We start from the raw sequence: 13,807 nt of genomic DNA, 5'->3' as shown, positions 1-13,807 counted from the left end.
GACAACACACGAAGGGAAGAGGGTTTGATCTCGGGGAGGTCCAGCATCACAATTACTGTTAGGACCTGGCCCATCAATCCTTCCTCCCACAAGGCCCCTCAGTCATGCAAGGAGTCCCACTGACTTCAGTAGGGCTACGAGCCAGAATACAGGGCTCAGGATCAGCTGTGTGTGTGGACACACACATGCTGAGTCCACGTGTTAAAGAATGGGCTCGCGGAGTAGTATTGTGTAACCCCAAATCACGCAGCACGCACAAAGCAAAACCATCCTGATACTTCCCAGAGTGCACCAAGGACCCAAGCCTTTTTGTACCAGGCTGAGCTGGGCTCTACCATTTCAAAAGGCAGAGTCACCCACAAAACACTCAAGCAAAGGGACCTTTTAGAACTTTCGCGACTTTATTTTTAGAATCCCGTTAAAAAGCCATTAAAATACCCAACGCAAAATTTAAATAATGCAACAGGCGGAGCAGACCAGCCCAAGCCAGGTGCTCCGGAGGAGGGGGGGCCAACTCAGTGCTGGGGGAGCCTTGGATCTGGAGATGACGATACAGTGGCAGGCGGCGACAGTCCGACCTTTCCCGCTGCTGCCCCGGCCGCCCCATTGTATCTTCTTGCGAAGGCTGAGCCAAAACTCACCCAACGTGCAGAGCAAGAGATCTGCTGGGGAAGCTGGAAATCTACTGACCCGCGGAAACTACTGGGGAAGAAAACAGGGAAGGAGGTTCCAGTCACTTAAAAGACCTGCATAGGACCCTGCTTTTTAGGATAATGCACTGAGCCTCAGCCACCCTGCTTATCTATTGGTGGCTTCTTCAGCCAACTAGAGGACACCTGAGGGCAGTGGACCAATCACCAGCACAACGCAAAGATGGGGGCGTGGCTTGATGCTCTTGTGCCAGGTTATGGTAAAATGGTTGAGTGAGGCCTGGCCTACAAGCGATCTGGGAAGAGACACTTCAGCCACGTGAAGCAGCATTGTGCAAGCAGATGGGGAAAGAGATGATCAGGAGAAAGGGGCTGCCTAGCCGGGCCAGGGCCTCTCAAGAGGTCAGCCTGTTCCCATACGTCTGTTCGGTGCAGAGAGCGGGTTGGAAAATGCCCCTCCCCCCCCAGTCAGTATTTCAGATGTCCCAGGTTTGCACCTACACTGTGTCCGTCTCTTAGTGCCTGGCCTGGCCACTGAGCCTAGGTGGAAGTGGGAGTTATCCAGTGGGGTCGCGCTGGCTTAGGCTAGAGGTGAATCTGGCCCTTTATAGTCCTGTATTCGCTTGTGGTTATGGGCTGGCTCCAGAACAGCCTCAGGCTCTGGCAGCCTCGTTCCTTAGACGTGACGGAGTCTGAGCCCAGATCCTAAAAAGAGATTTAGGTGCCTAACTCCCATGGATTTCAACAGGAGGGATTTCTCTCTTCTGAACCCCCTCTCCAAAACAAACCCACACAGAGCCACTTCCTCTCTCCTCCAGGCACCCTCGTCTTGCCGGAGTTTAGGCTTCTGGCGCCACTCGGCCGAAAACTATAAACCTCTGGCCGACCTGGCGGGTCCTGCTAGCACAGAGCGATCCCCCGTGCATTACTCTTTCCCCTCTTTACGCTTTAGCCACACGGTACCATTTCACTTGAGATTGGCAGTCCGCACCTGCCATGGTTTGCAATGCCCCTGCTATCTTACAGCTCCTCAGAATGCTTCTCTAGCGCGCTCTGGCCTCTCAGACTCTGGGATATCTGCCTCCCCGCCCAGAAATAGTTACTAAGGAAGTCATCCGGCGGTGACGGTGAATGATGCGATGATGTCTGAGGTTAGCTGGCTACCAGCTGCAGCACAATAATTCCAGTGGGAATCACCCAGTGAGTTTGGATTGTGGAGTTTTGGGGCAGGCAGGGGCTGTTCTTCAAGGCCAATCCCTTCAACAAATCCATCCAGAAGGCTCCAAGACCTTCCCTTTCTCTCCCCACTACCAGAAGGTCCATGGAGGCTGCATCATTTCATAGGCTGGGATGCTGGTAACGTTGACGGGGATGGAGATGATGGCCCAGGGGAGTCCGTGCTGTTCCAAGGAGCGTCGGATCATGTACCTAGAGAGACACAGGCACGCATATTGACGGAGTGAGTTGGGAAAGAGGAGCTCGGCCCGTAGGCGTGCGCTGGAGCCACCGAAGAGTGCAACGTCAAGACCAACTCAACCCCACAGAACAAATACAACTGACTCCACTAAGGGTCTCACTTACAGGGCCTGATTCTGAGAGGCGCTTAGCGCCCACTGACCTCGGAGGGAAGTGAAGTCACTTAGCCCTTCCCATGGGACACTCAGCACCTTGTAGAGTCCGGCCTTCATCAGGGGAAGGCTGAATTTTCTGACAGCTGCACTTAAGCTGCCTAAACAATTTCCATGTTTAAGAATCAACCGAGGCAGCCCTGTGTGATTGCAGATGCCTCTTGCTTGCTGGATGAATAGGGATGGCTGAGTGGAGCACCATGGTGGCTCATCAGCACTGGGCCAGCCCTGGAGAGACACAGGCTATGGCCTGCAGTTTATGATCTCTGCTTTAAGCGCTAGCTTTATCATTTATTCTACATCACGATGCTGTAGATAAACGGAGCACTTCAGTCTCCATGGCCAGAGCCCATGATCGGGGGCATGGACATTAAAGATCTGGAGAACATCTGAGGTGGTGGAAACAAAGGTGCCAGTGCTATCTTCGTTTCATCCACACAACCAGACTGACTTCGATGGGGTTGCCTGGGTACAACGGGGGGCACAATCTGAAGATACGGGGGTGTGCACCCGTTGGGGAAAGGCACCTACCCGTCCCTGCCCAGGAGGAAGAGAGCAGGAATGTCCGCCGTCAGCCTCGTGCTGTCCTGGATCATTTCGACGTAGAAGCTGTCGTTGTCGTACGCATTATCGGCGATAATCACCGCCCTCCCGCCGTGCTCCTGGACGACGCGCGTCTTCGACAAGAAGGAACAACCCCTGCGGCAGAAAATAACGCTGCGTCTCAGAGACCCGCTTGGCTGGCTGTCTGCGCGGCACAGCGCCTATGTCTCCCCCTTCAAAGACATCACCCCTTCCCAGCTGACGCACTTCGTGCATTTCATACAATTGCCGCCCGTGAGAGCGAAGGGTGAAAAGGGCCACACTTATGTCTGAGCGGGGGAATAGGAAGCGAACGACCCATTTTAACCAAAGGATTCTTATTGTTCATAATAATAATAATAATAATAGGGACTTCTCTATCTTTGCTTCACCAACATTCTCCCGACGCCCTGGAGACATTGGTGAGGGAGCAGGCGAGGAAACTGAGGCAGAGTGGTGCTGTGATTTGCCCAAGGATGCAGAGGGAATCTGTGTCAGAGCTGGGGTTAGAATTCTGCAGCACCTGGCTCCCAGGCCTGTGCTCGGACCAGGCCTCATTAACGTACTGTCTCAGCAAACTTAGTAATTAACCATTGGAACAACTTACCAAGGGTCGTGGTGGATTCACCATCCCTGGCTGGTTTTAAATCGAACTCGGCTGTTTGTCTAAAAGCTCTGCCCTAGGAATTCTCGTGGGGCAGGTCTCTGGCCTGTGGTAGACAGAGGGGCAGACTGCGGTCCCTTCTGGGCTTGGGATCTATGAAATCATCTCCCCTAATTCTCTTCTTTTACTTTCTCGGTCTTCAGGGCACCTCAGCGACACTCTCCAGTGCTCAAAGGGTACCACTCCGCCCCAAGAGCAAGTGAGCGACTGTGCTGGCTTGTACGGCCCCCCTTCACCCAGCACCAGCTGTGATCGCCGACCTGTCTGGGACGTTGTCCGAACACTGACACTTGCCCGGCAATCCTCCCCGGGTGCAGCCCTGGGCACAGCGCGCAAAGCTGCTGGCTTCCACTTGGGAACGCAGACTGCTTTGTTAACAGTGCCCGGGAGATAGCTGCTGGCTGACCGGCGGGCGGGGACCAGGTGGTCTCGCTCCCACAGAGCAGGTGCTCTTGTCGCAAAAAACGCTGATCCAGCATTATCAGTGCTCTGGCACGGTCTGCCTACCCACAATCGGAGGTGTGACTGCAGCCCGCGTGGGTGTACCGAGCTGGCTTCGAGTGAGCTAACCAGCTAGGAACAGCAGTGACGCCGCAGCAGCTGCCGCTAGCCGCCTGACTGCAGTGCAGACAGACCCCCAGAGGCTCAGCAGCCAGGCCAAGACTGACTGGGTCCTTCCCTTCTCCGCCTGGGAATGCATCCCCGCAACTCGGAACTGGGGTGGTGGTGGGGCAGGGTGGAGCTGGCTGGCCCTGGCGGTGCCCCTGCTGGACCTGCTCTGTGGTTATTAGCCTCCTCTAACCAAGCCCCAGTCGCCAGGGGAAAGGTGGATGCTTTAGGAAAATGGTCCCAGTCAGTAGGGCCTGTCCTGGCTGCTAGACCACACGGCTGCTCTCAGAATGCCGGGGCTAAGAGCCTGCGTGAGCAGAGGGGCCGCTGCGGGGCTGAATTCCCCATGGCGCGATGCCTAGCAGCACTGGGCCCACCGCGAGGAGGCAGGAGCTTGACAGCAGGACCCGGGAGGTGTGGAGTTGGGGGGCAGCGTTGTTCCCTGCTCAGTGTCCTCGAGGAAATCCAGGAGGGCAGGAACAATTCCTGAAGCTACATTAGTCCCCTCAGCAGCTGCTACTGAGTAAGTGACAGCGGTCCCATGCCAGACGTCTCCAGCCCCGATTGTGCTGGGAGGTTTCATTCTTGGCAGGCCCCCTCGTCCGTGGGGCTGGGAGGCAAACCTGGGCCCATGCCACAGCCCCCTAAATGTCTCAGGAGAAGGGGTGACGGACGCCCCAAACGAACCTCAGAGCTGTCAGAGGATTCCCTGGGGAAGGGGCACACGACTGGCCGGTTTCCTTTATATTAAACAGCAGCAGCTGCCTTCCTTCCAGGACCTCGCCATACAGACAAACGGCAGAGGGGAAAGCGGATGATGGAGTCAGTTTTGTCAGACTAGAAAGTAACAGGGGACTGGAGACTAATCACGTTTCGGGTGTTGTCTACAAGGAGCAAATGACCAGCGTACATATAACTCCCCAGGTGGACTCACCATCCCGGGAGAAGAGTGTCCACACAAAGAGTTTTACTGGCATAGCTATGCAGCGATAATGCCAGCAGTATAGCTACCTCAGTAATATTCTCCATGCAGAGGAGCCTCGACTGTCAGAGGACTATGATAAAAACGAACATGAGCCGAAATCTCCACGGGACCGTTCCCCAGGCAGGCGCTCTGCGACGTGCCGGATTTCGTTCTGCCCGATCTCTTTGGTGGAAAAAACCCAACCCGCCCACTCCCTGCACGCCGCTGTTCTAGAATCACACTATAAATAGCTCCCCCGCCCCCCTTGGTAAAACAGATCTGTCATCCAACCTACCCACGCTCCACCAGGGCGATCTGATCTTGGATGAAGACTCCATTGTTTAGCTCCCCGCATGCCTCCGGAGGGTCTGCCGGGACCAGGTGGATCTGCTCGTATCTCGTGTTCTCGGAGAGGAAAGAAAAGCAGCAGACTGGGAGTAAAGGCAGGGGGCAGTACTGGGGGGTGGGGTGGGGTGGGGGGGCTGGGTTTGCTAACGTAGATCTATTCTGGGGTCTGCAGCAACAGGCTTTTTTTGTTCTGGTTAAGGCCAGCTTCATAGAACAGTTCTCACCGTCCTGCCCCTAACTAAACCCGAAGAAAACTACAAAGACAGTCAGATCTGGCCTTGTAATTGCTAGACTGCTACATACTTTGCAGGTCTATAGCACCTAAGGGTCTAATATTAAACCCTGCAAAACCTGATGGCGCTATCAGAGGAGTTTGAGTACAGTGCATTGGCTAGTACTTCCTCTTCCTTGCTATAGCATCTTTCTGCCAACGATTCCTCAACCCCCACAACAGCCATGGCAGGTAGGCAATGCTTATTACTCCCATTTTACAGATGGGGAAACTGAGGCACAGAGCAGTTCCAGTGAGTCCGTGGCAGAGCAGGGAATAGTACTTCGGTCTCTGGACTCGCAGTTCTGGGCTCTAAGCCCTGGATGGCACTCCCTCTCCTGGCTCCAGGGTGGGAGGCTCACGGTTCCATCCGCCCTGCGGGAGACCTGGCAGGGAATTACAGGGAGGTCCCGTCTAAGGCAGTTGTTCTTAGGGACCCAGGATTGGACGGGAGGGTCTCCCCGTGAACTGGTGTTCACCGTGTACGTGTCCATAACCAGACACTGTAGCTCCCTGCCTGTGAGGGCTGTCCCAGATGCTGTGCGTGGTAGAGAACTGCCTCTTGCTGGATTTGCCCAGCCTGCAGCTTCGGGCAGGTCTGGTCACTTGTTTCTTACTGAACTCATCCCCCCTCGCCCCCTTTTCTTTATTACAGGGCCAAGGTCCCGTTTGTGCAGGTCACTGAATCACAGTTTGCAGAGTGGCCAGGTGCTGCCGGCTTGTCAGTCCATCGGAGTCCTGTACAGTGTGGCCCCACATAGGCTACTTGGGTCACTCTGCCGGCTTCCCACCCTTGCACGCTGCCGGCTTACTCCCTTTTGGACCTGATTCTCCATGGCCCTGTGCCTCGCACGGGCCTTTACTCTCGTGCAAAGGGGCGACAAAAAGAGCACGGCAGCGTCTCTCACACACTTGGCACCACACCAGGTGCAGGGCAATGGTGAACGAGGCCCTCGGCCTTATCTCAGCCGAATCCCGCAAGAGGCATTCTCTACCATGCCAAGCAGGACGCCCTGCTGATGGTGGAGATATGGCAACATCCGGCAGTATCCCTTTGTTCTAGTATAAAGAGAATCTAGGGTCCAGATCTTCAAAAGTAATTAGGCTCCTAATGCTCATTGATTTCAATGGAAGTTAGGAGCCTAAATAGCTTTCAAGGTCTGGGCCTAGAAGCTCAGAGGTAGGGTCTAAACCAGGGGTGGGCAAACTTTTTGGCCCGAGGGCCACATCGGGGCTGCAAAATAGTATGGAGGGCCAGGTAGGGAAGGCTGTGCCTCCCCAAACAGCCTGGCCCTCGCCCCCTATCCACCCCCTCCCACTTCCTGCCCCGACTGCCCCTCTCAGAATCCCCGACCCATCCAACCCCCCTGCTCCTTGTCCCCTGACCACCTCCTCCCGGGACCCCCCGCCCCTAACCGCCCCCCTGAGACCCCACCCCCATCCAACCGCCCTGCTCCCAGTTCCCTGACTGCCCCCCTGACCCCTATCCACATCCCCGCCCCCGACAGGCCCCCGGGGACTCCCACCCCCTATCCAACCCCCCCCTCCCTGTCCCGTGACCGCCCCCTCCTGGGACCCCCTGCCCCTAACCGCCGCCCCCCTGGGTCCCCACCCCCTTTCGGAACGTGGCCCTGCGAACATGGGCGGAGGACTCAGCAGGAGCAGGGGCAGCCGCGCAGCCGGAGAGAAGCGGCGGTTCCCCCTTTAAAGCCCCGCTTCTCTCCGGCCTGTGCTCGCGGCGCTCCTGCCGCCTGCACCTCCCGCCTGCTCCCCTGAGGCGGGGGGTGTGCCGGTGCTGAGCTGCCCAGCGGTGCAGTGAGCTGAGGCTGCAAAGGACGGGGAACAGCGGGGGAGGGACTGGGGGTTAGCCTCCCCGGCTGGGAGCTCAGGGGCCAGGCAGGACGGTCCCGCAGGCTGGATGTGGCCCGCGGGCCGTACTTTGTCCACCTCTGGTCTAAACACAGGACTCGGAGCTAGAAACTTGTGATCTCATGGACTGAGCATTGGCCTAGGAGCCCCGAACTCTTGAAATTTAATCCTGCCTCTAACACTGTCCTGCTGTGTGGTCTTGGGCAAATCACTTTAGCCTGCCTCAGTTTCCCCAATCTGTAAAATGGGGATTAAAAATATCTACCTACCTTGCAGGGGTGTTGGGATGGTTATACAGTTAACATTTGCAAGGCGCTTTGAAGCTAAAATGTGATACCACTAACTAGTACAGTGCATTGGTAGTTGCTTGTTGGAGATTTGTAATAAGTCATCTGCATCTATGAGTGATTTCAGAAATGCAAGTTGCTTGCACAGATGTCTCTGCAGTTAGTATAATAACAATTTATAATTCTGGCACTTATCCAATCAGTTATGGGCCAGGCATCTCACACAAGATTAGGCAGACAGGGAGAGCAGCACCCCGGCCTCCAATCTATCTCGCAGAAATAACTTCTTAAGTAGTTCCAGCATTTTTCTTACACTTGGATCTGCTTTTTGGACCATGTTAACAGAGGACCTCGCTTGTTTTGCGTGTCCCAGATTGAGCAGGAACTGCAGAGTTCCGGAGAGAAGGTAAGTGGATCACAGAGATTCTGGAGTAGCTGCATCAGAATTCCTCAGCAAATTCCAAAATTCAATCTACACCCATCGGGCCAGACTTAGAGCTCTCTTATAGCAGTGTAAATCAGAGCAACATCAGCAGCTTCAATAATTGACACTGATGGGACTGAGCTCAGAATCTGGCCCACTGTTTCTAAAGGGCAACAAGTGTAAGAAACGACCAAATGAAGATCAGGTTTCAAATCCACTAGTTGCTGTTGAGAAAATCTAGAAAGGAAAGGTCTAATACAGATCTGATCCTCATACTTACAAACACACCTCCAAAATCTTTGGCCGGCGTAGCAGTGAAGATGTAGCGGATATCTCCGGGACTCAGCACTTGGAAATATAAATATTCATGGACGCGTAAACCTGCGTATTTAAAAAGACAAAAAAATAGACAAGGGGGGGAAATGGAAAAGCTCTTGGGAAATTCCTTTGGAGAGATTTAAAACTAAATTCACAATCATGCTGCTGTGAAAACAGCTCTTCTCAACGGGGGTGGGAGAAGCAACAGGTTATAACATTTCATTTACACAGCATCTTTCATCCCAACTGGAGTCACGGCGGCTGGATATATAAGGCACAATTCACCTGTCACGTTGATGCAGCCAGTTCTGGTGTGTGTGGGAGGAGCTATTCAACAACGCACAGCAATGCTGCATAACTGTTTAGAGCAGGAAGCCAAGAATATGGGATTCCACTGAAATCACAAGGGATGTTTTAAGGAGGCAGAATTGAAATGACTCCTGGTGTAATTTGTCCAGGACACCTGCACGTACACCCCGGTACGCTTGTGAAAATACATCATGGGCTCTTTTTCCAACCCCTTCGCCATAATTTTCTTAAGCCAACCCAATGCCATACCCCAGCGAAGACTGCCTGACGGAAGCTATGACTGCATTCAGGATTCTGAAAAGATCTACTGATGCCACTCTCTGGAACAATGCTCGGTGCCAATTCTGCTCCAGCGAACGTCCCATGTGTATTACGTCACCTCCAAACAAACAGGCTTTGTAACAGTAACCCTAGTGAGGGGGTGGGGGAATGGCTACCTGGCCAGCCAGGACAAAGCGCTCCCAATCCTGGCACAATGAGGTCCCTTTTCCAGTGCCCAGCTCATGCCACCTGGATCGCAAAATGGATCGCAAAAGCTCCAGCAGGCTTACCACAGCTGCGTTCCGGACACAGCAGAGGCACAATAATCGTTAGCTGAATCCCAAGGCACTGCCATAGAAGTGCTTTAATTAAGAGCTCCAAATGTCCTGCCTCCGCGACGGATTCTGGAGCCACTTATTTCCCACGGAGGCAATTAGGGATCCATTGACAAGCAGTGGGTGGAAAGCGTCATGCTGAATTTGCTATGGCACAGAAGCTGTCGGAGTTATGCCGAATCTCCTGGGAGCCTCTTACAGGTGTGTCCTCTTTCCCTCTGCCCCAACTGAGCCAGGGCAGGGGTGATGGGCTCCCACTGAGATGGCCCCTTCACCTGTAGTTTGAATCAGCACTTCCTAGACTCAGGACGGCTCTTTTACATCTTGCGAAGGGAGCTCTGACTAACGGTTACAGCAGGAGCGTGGGCAGCGGGAAACCTGGGTTCTGTTGGACCGACACCCTGTGTGACCCTGGGAGGGTCACTTAGACCAGCATTTTCACCAACGCCCACTGATCTCTGGGTATCCCCAATTTTTGCAGTTTGAGGCACCTTGGCCCTGATTTCCCAAGCTGCTGGAGCACCCACAGCTCCAGACAAAGTCAATGGAGCTGCTGGTGCCTAGCACCTCTGGACATCAGGACCCTGGAGGGGTGTCCAGTTGGGTGCCCAAAAATCACCAGTCACTTTTCAAACGCATTGCCCTTACCCTTTCTCTGCCTCAGTTTCCCCTCAAATAGTAAATGGGGATAACGACAATGGCACAAGGGAGTTGGGAGGTGCAGTTAATGCAGGTGAAGCATACAATATGCTCTAGCAATCCAGAAGACTGATCCACATGAAGGCACTGATGCTAGCCCTATGGAAAAACCCCTTCCCTCTCAACCACAGATGCCTCTTGATGGTTAGAGTGTCAGTTGGGGGGGAGGTGTCTAGTGGTTGGAGCAGGGGAGTCTGGGGATGTGGGTGCTATTCCTGGCTCTGCCACTAATTGGCTGCGAGTCCTTGGGCAAGTCGCTTCATTGTTCTGTGCCTCAGTTTCCCCATCTGTACAATCTGGGAAATTATCCTTATTAATCTGCATCTCAAGGGCACCATGAGGCTTAAAGCTCTCCAAGATCCTTGGATGCAAAGTGCCTTGTCAGTGGGAGTTAATAATTTAGAGAATTTTTTCACTTCAAGGTCCCAGAAACAAAGGCAAGGTTTTCATCTCGAGGCCAAAAGACCAAAACATCAAGACACTTGATCACGGCCTTGGATAGACCAAGAGACTACCTACACTTGACCAGAGCTCAAAGAGCCGAGAAGCGATTACTACAGTATTCAGAGGACAGGCTGGGAGGGTACAAGGTTGAATGACAAGTAAGGGTCTAATCCTGAGAGGTGCTGAGTACCCACAGCTCTTGCTTACATCAACAGGAGTGGTCAGTGTTCAGCACCTCTCCAAATGGAGCCCTAACCCTCTGTACTGTTGAGCGCATTCTGACATCCTGCTAACCTAACGTGAACCAAGCAACACTTAGCAAATCCCCCAGCCGCGGCCAGAAAATGAATGTGTGCAAGCAGCTTGGACCCATCCCAAGACTCCTCCAGAATGTGACATAAAAACAGGCTGCCAGCCCTTTGCAAAGCGCCTCCAAACTGAACACAGGTCATTTCTAGAATCCAGCGGAACAACCTCCCCTCTGGGATCTACTCCTTTGCTTTCTCAAGCTTTTAGCTGTTGTAGTCTCCCCTTATTTACCTGCTGGCTGCCCCTCAATCCTGCACTCCCTCCATCTTCCTTTCCAAATCTCTTTGCAGGAGTTTTAGGGCTGATTAACGGTGCTCTAATGGACAAAACTCTTCCCTCTAGCCCCCAAACAAGGGCAGCGGCAGTGCAAGATTCTCCCACCTCAGCTGTGACCTGGAGGGATCACATCCCCGGGCAAGAGGACGTTGCATTCTATTTCTCTTTGGCTCGCTCACTGCTTTCAAAGCCAGGCCAAGCCAAGACACGGGGGGGTGGGGAGGGGGAAGAGCACAAGGCACTCAGAAACACTGGGTCATGTGCAGTGAGATCCTCCTGAGCCGGATTGCCACTGCTTTGCAGAATATAGAAGTGAAAATGGGAATTTATAAATAGACTAAAAACCCTGACAGGTTTGGCAGGTCTCCACGACAGCAAATAAAGCAGAGCGACGAGAGTACAAAGACTAAATAATCACAAATTCACCCCAAAGTGAAGCATTCAAGAAGATTTTTTTTCACCCCCTCCCCAGGCCTTGATTTAAGGCCAACAGAGTATCTGAGCACAAGGCCAGCTGCCGCATCAGCACAAGGCTTCGAGCAGGCACCTCAACGTGCATTTGATCCGCTTTCTTGTCAAGTCAGCCCAGTCCGGCTTTGCAAGCTTCCTGGAAACGGCGCCTACCCAATGCAAGCACTGGGGCACTCTCCAGCCCCCGAGTGGCCAGTACTCACCATCAACGAAAGGCCAGGCGCAGAGATAGAGCACCAAACGCTGCCATCTGCCAGTGCTGAATAGCATGTCTGTTCGCCAGCCTCCCCACAGCTCCCAAATGCACCTCTAACCAGAGAAGTGTCAAACTGGCAGGAGAGCAGAGCTCGGCCTCTAGCTTCCACTCATTGGTGAGCTCAAGCAGCTGCTGGTCTCATTGGCGAAGGTTTCAATCAATCCACTGCCGGCTACAAGAGGGTTTAAATTACCAACAGGTTCCTAATAGAGAGGAAGCAAAAAAATTATTTAATCCCAGGCCCACAAATTCAGCCCCCACTGAAATTAGCAGGAGATTTTTCAGCAAGATCCGGCAGCAAAATAACTGGAAGCAAATTCGTCCTTTTCCACCCACTCCATTTCCTGAAGATAAAAGTGAGCTTCTCACTGCGTATTCCAAGGAGAGTGCTGTGGTTCCTTCACTGGCCTGGGTGTCAGGAGGTGGGGTTTTACTCCAGGCTCTGCTATAGAGTGCTGGATGACCTTGACCAAGGCATTGCACTGCATGCCTCAGTTTCCCCCGCTGTGATCCTGACCGTTCAAAGAGGGGACTGCGAGTTTAATTCATTAAGGTTTGCTTACATGGGTGTCTCTACTTAAAATGAGTAGCCCCATTCACTAGCGCGGAGCTGCTCCCAACAGTCATGAAGCTGCACAGGTACCTGCAGGACTGGGAGTAGACACAATGAGTGAAAGCCACAAACAATGAGGAGGGAAGGGAGGGCAAGGGTTGCAGTAATAAGACCCTGGACGCTGGTTTTGTTTTTTACAATTGTGATTTTAATGAGGCGATCGCTATTGCTTCTCTTTCTGATTCTCCAGCCTGCTCTGCTCCCACACAGCCCCTGACTACTACCTGCCATCTCTGCACAGTATTTCACTAGCTTCACAACTACACCAGCCGCCCCAGCCCTTCTCACTGCCTCAAGCCCCCCATTAGTTTTGCTGTATGTACATTTGACATTTTTAAACCCTCCAAATCCCATCCCAGGCTGCATTTGGGTCACTGTCATGGTAACTACATTGGTGCAAGCCCCTAATGAGGGCTCATGTAAAGCAGGGATCACACCTACACGGCTTAATCCAGTGCAAATTTCTCTAATGCAGACAGGGAGTAGGTGCCTCCCTGCCTGTGACCCTTCAGCATCAGACCCTCCAGTCTGGCCCATTTCCCTCCCTCTTGCTGCACTGCAGGTGCCCTTGGGAACCCATCTACCTGCTTCTCATTCACCAGCACCATTCCCCCACCTTGGCCCAGATATCACTGCTCCCACCCCACAGCGATGGGTGCTGTATATGGACTTGAATAGCAGATATTAGAAAAGTGAGGCCCACCAGTACTCCCCCCCCACCTGCCGAGAGTGAGCCCCACCAGTACTCCCCCCCCACCTGCCGAGAGTGAGCCCCACCAGTACTCCCCCGCCCACCTGCCGAGAGTGAGCCCCACCAGTACTCCCTCCCACCTGCCGTGAGCCCCACCAGTACTCCGCACACCTGTCAGATAGTGAGCCCCACCAGTACTCCCCCCCACACCTGTCGGATAGAGAGCCCCACCAGTACTCCCCCCCCACCTGCCGAGAGTGAGCCCCACCAGTACTCCCCCCCCACCTGTCGGATAGTGAGCCCCACCAGTACTCCGCACACCTGTCAGATAGTGAGCCCCACCAGTACTCCCCCCCCACCTGTCGGATAGTGAGCCCCACCAGTACTCCCCCGCCCACCTGCCGAGTGAGTCCCACCAGTACTCCCCCCACCTGCCGAGTGAGCCCCACCGGTACTCCCCCCCACCTGTCAGATAGTGAGCCCCACCAGTACTCCCCCCCCACCTGTCGGATAGTGAGCCCCACCAGTA

The 13,807-nt window shown here is 53.9% G+C and overlaps 1 protein-coding gene across 1 annotated transcript; it reads right to left on the bottom strand.

Annotated features, from left to right (window-relative positions):
* Window positions 1–359: 359 nt before the first annotated feature.
* On the bottom strand, window positions 360–12,062 carry PRADC1 (protease associated domain containing 1). The gene is made up of 5 exons (XM_065405264.1): window positions 11,922–12,062; window positions 8,577–8,677; window positions 5,393–5,502; window positions 2,810–2,977; window positions 360–2,078 (listed from the first exon to the last, which is right to left on the bottom strand). Exons 1-5 carry the CDS (start codon window positions 11,986–11,988, stop codon window positions 1,958–1,960), a joined length of 567 nt encoding a protein of 188 aa, XP_065261336.1. The 5' UTR covers window positions 11,989–12,062; the 3' UTR covers window positions 360–1,957.
* Window positions 12,063–13,807: the final 1,745 nt, after the last annotated feature.

The sequence above is a fragment of the Emys orbicularis genome, chromosome 5 (assembly GCF_028017835.1).
Source record: "Emys orbicularis isolate rEmyOrb1 chromosome 5, rEmyOrb1.hap1, whole genome shotgun sequence".
In the NCBI taxonomy this organism is placed as follows: Eukaryota; Metazoa; Chordata; order Testudines; family Emydidae; genus Emys; species Emys orbicularis.
The sequence above is the reverse complement of the archived record's forward strand: the minus strand, read 5'-3'. Positions and strand labels throughout refer to the sequence as shown.

What these genes read in the sequence shown, in the direction of transcription:
- PRADC1 (XM_065405264.1), bottom strand. Translation starts at nt 11,988, where the DNA reads ATGCTATTCAGCACTGGCAGATGGCAGCGTTTGGTGCTCTATCTCTGC. An exon ending in AAGATTTTGGAGGTGTGTTT is followed by an intron (nt 5,503 to 8,576) that starts GTAAGTATGAGG and finishes TTCCTCTCCGAG; the next exon opens with AACACGAGATACGAGCAGAT. An exon ending in ATCGCCCTGGTGGAGCGTGG is followed by an intron (nt 2,978 to 5,392) that starts GTAGGTTGGATG and finishes TTTCTGCCGCAG; the next exon opens with GGGTTGTTCCTTCTTGTCGA.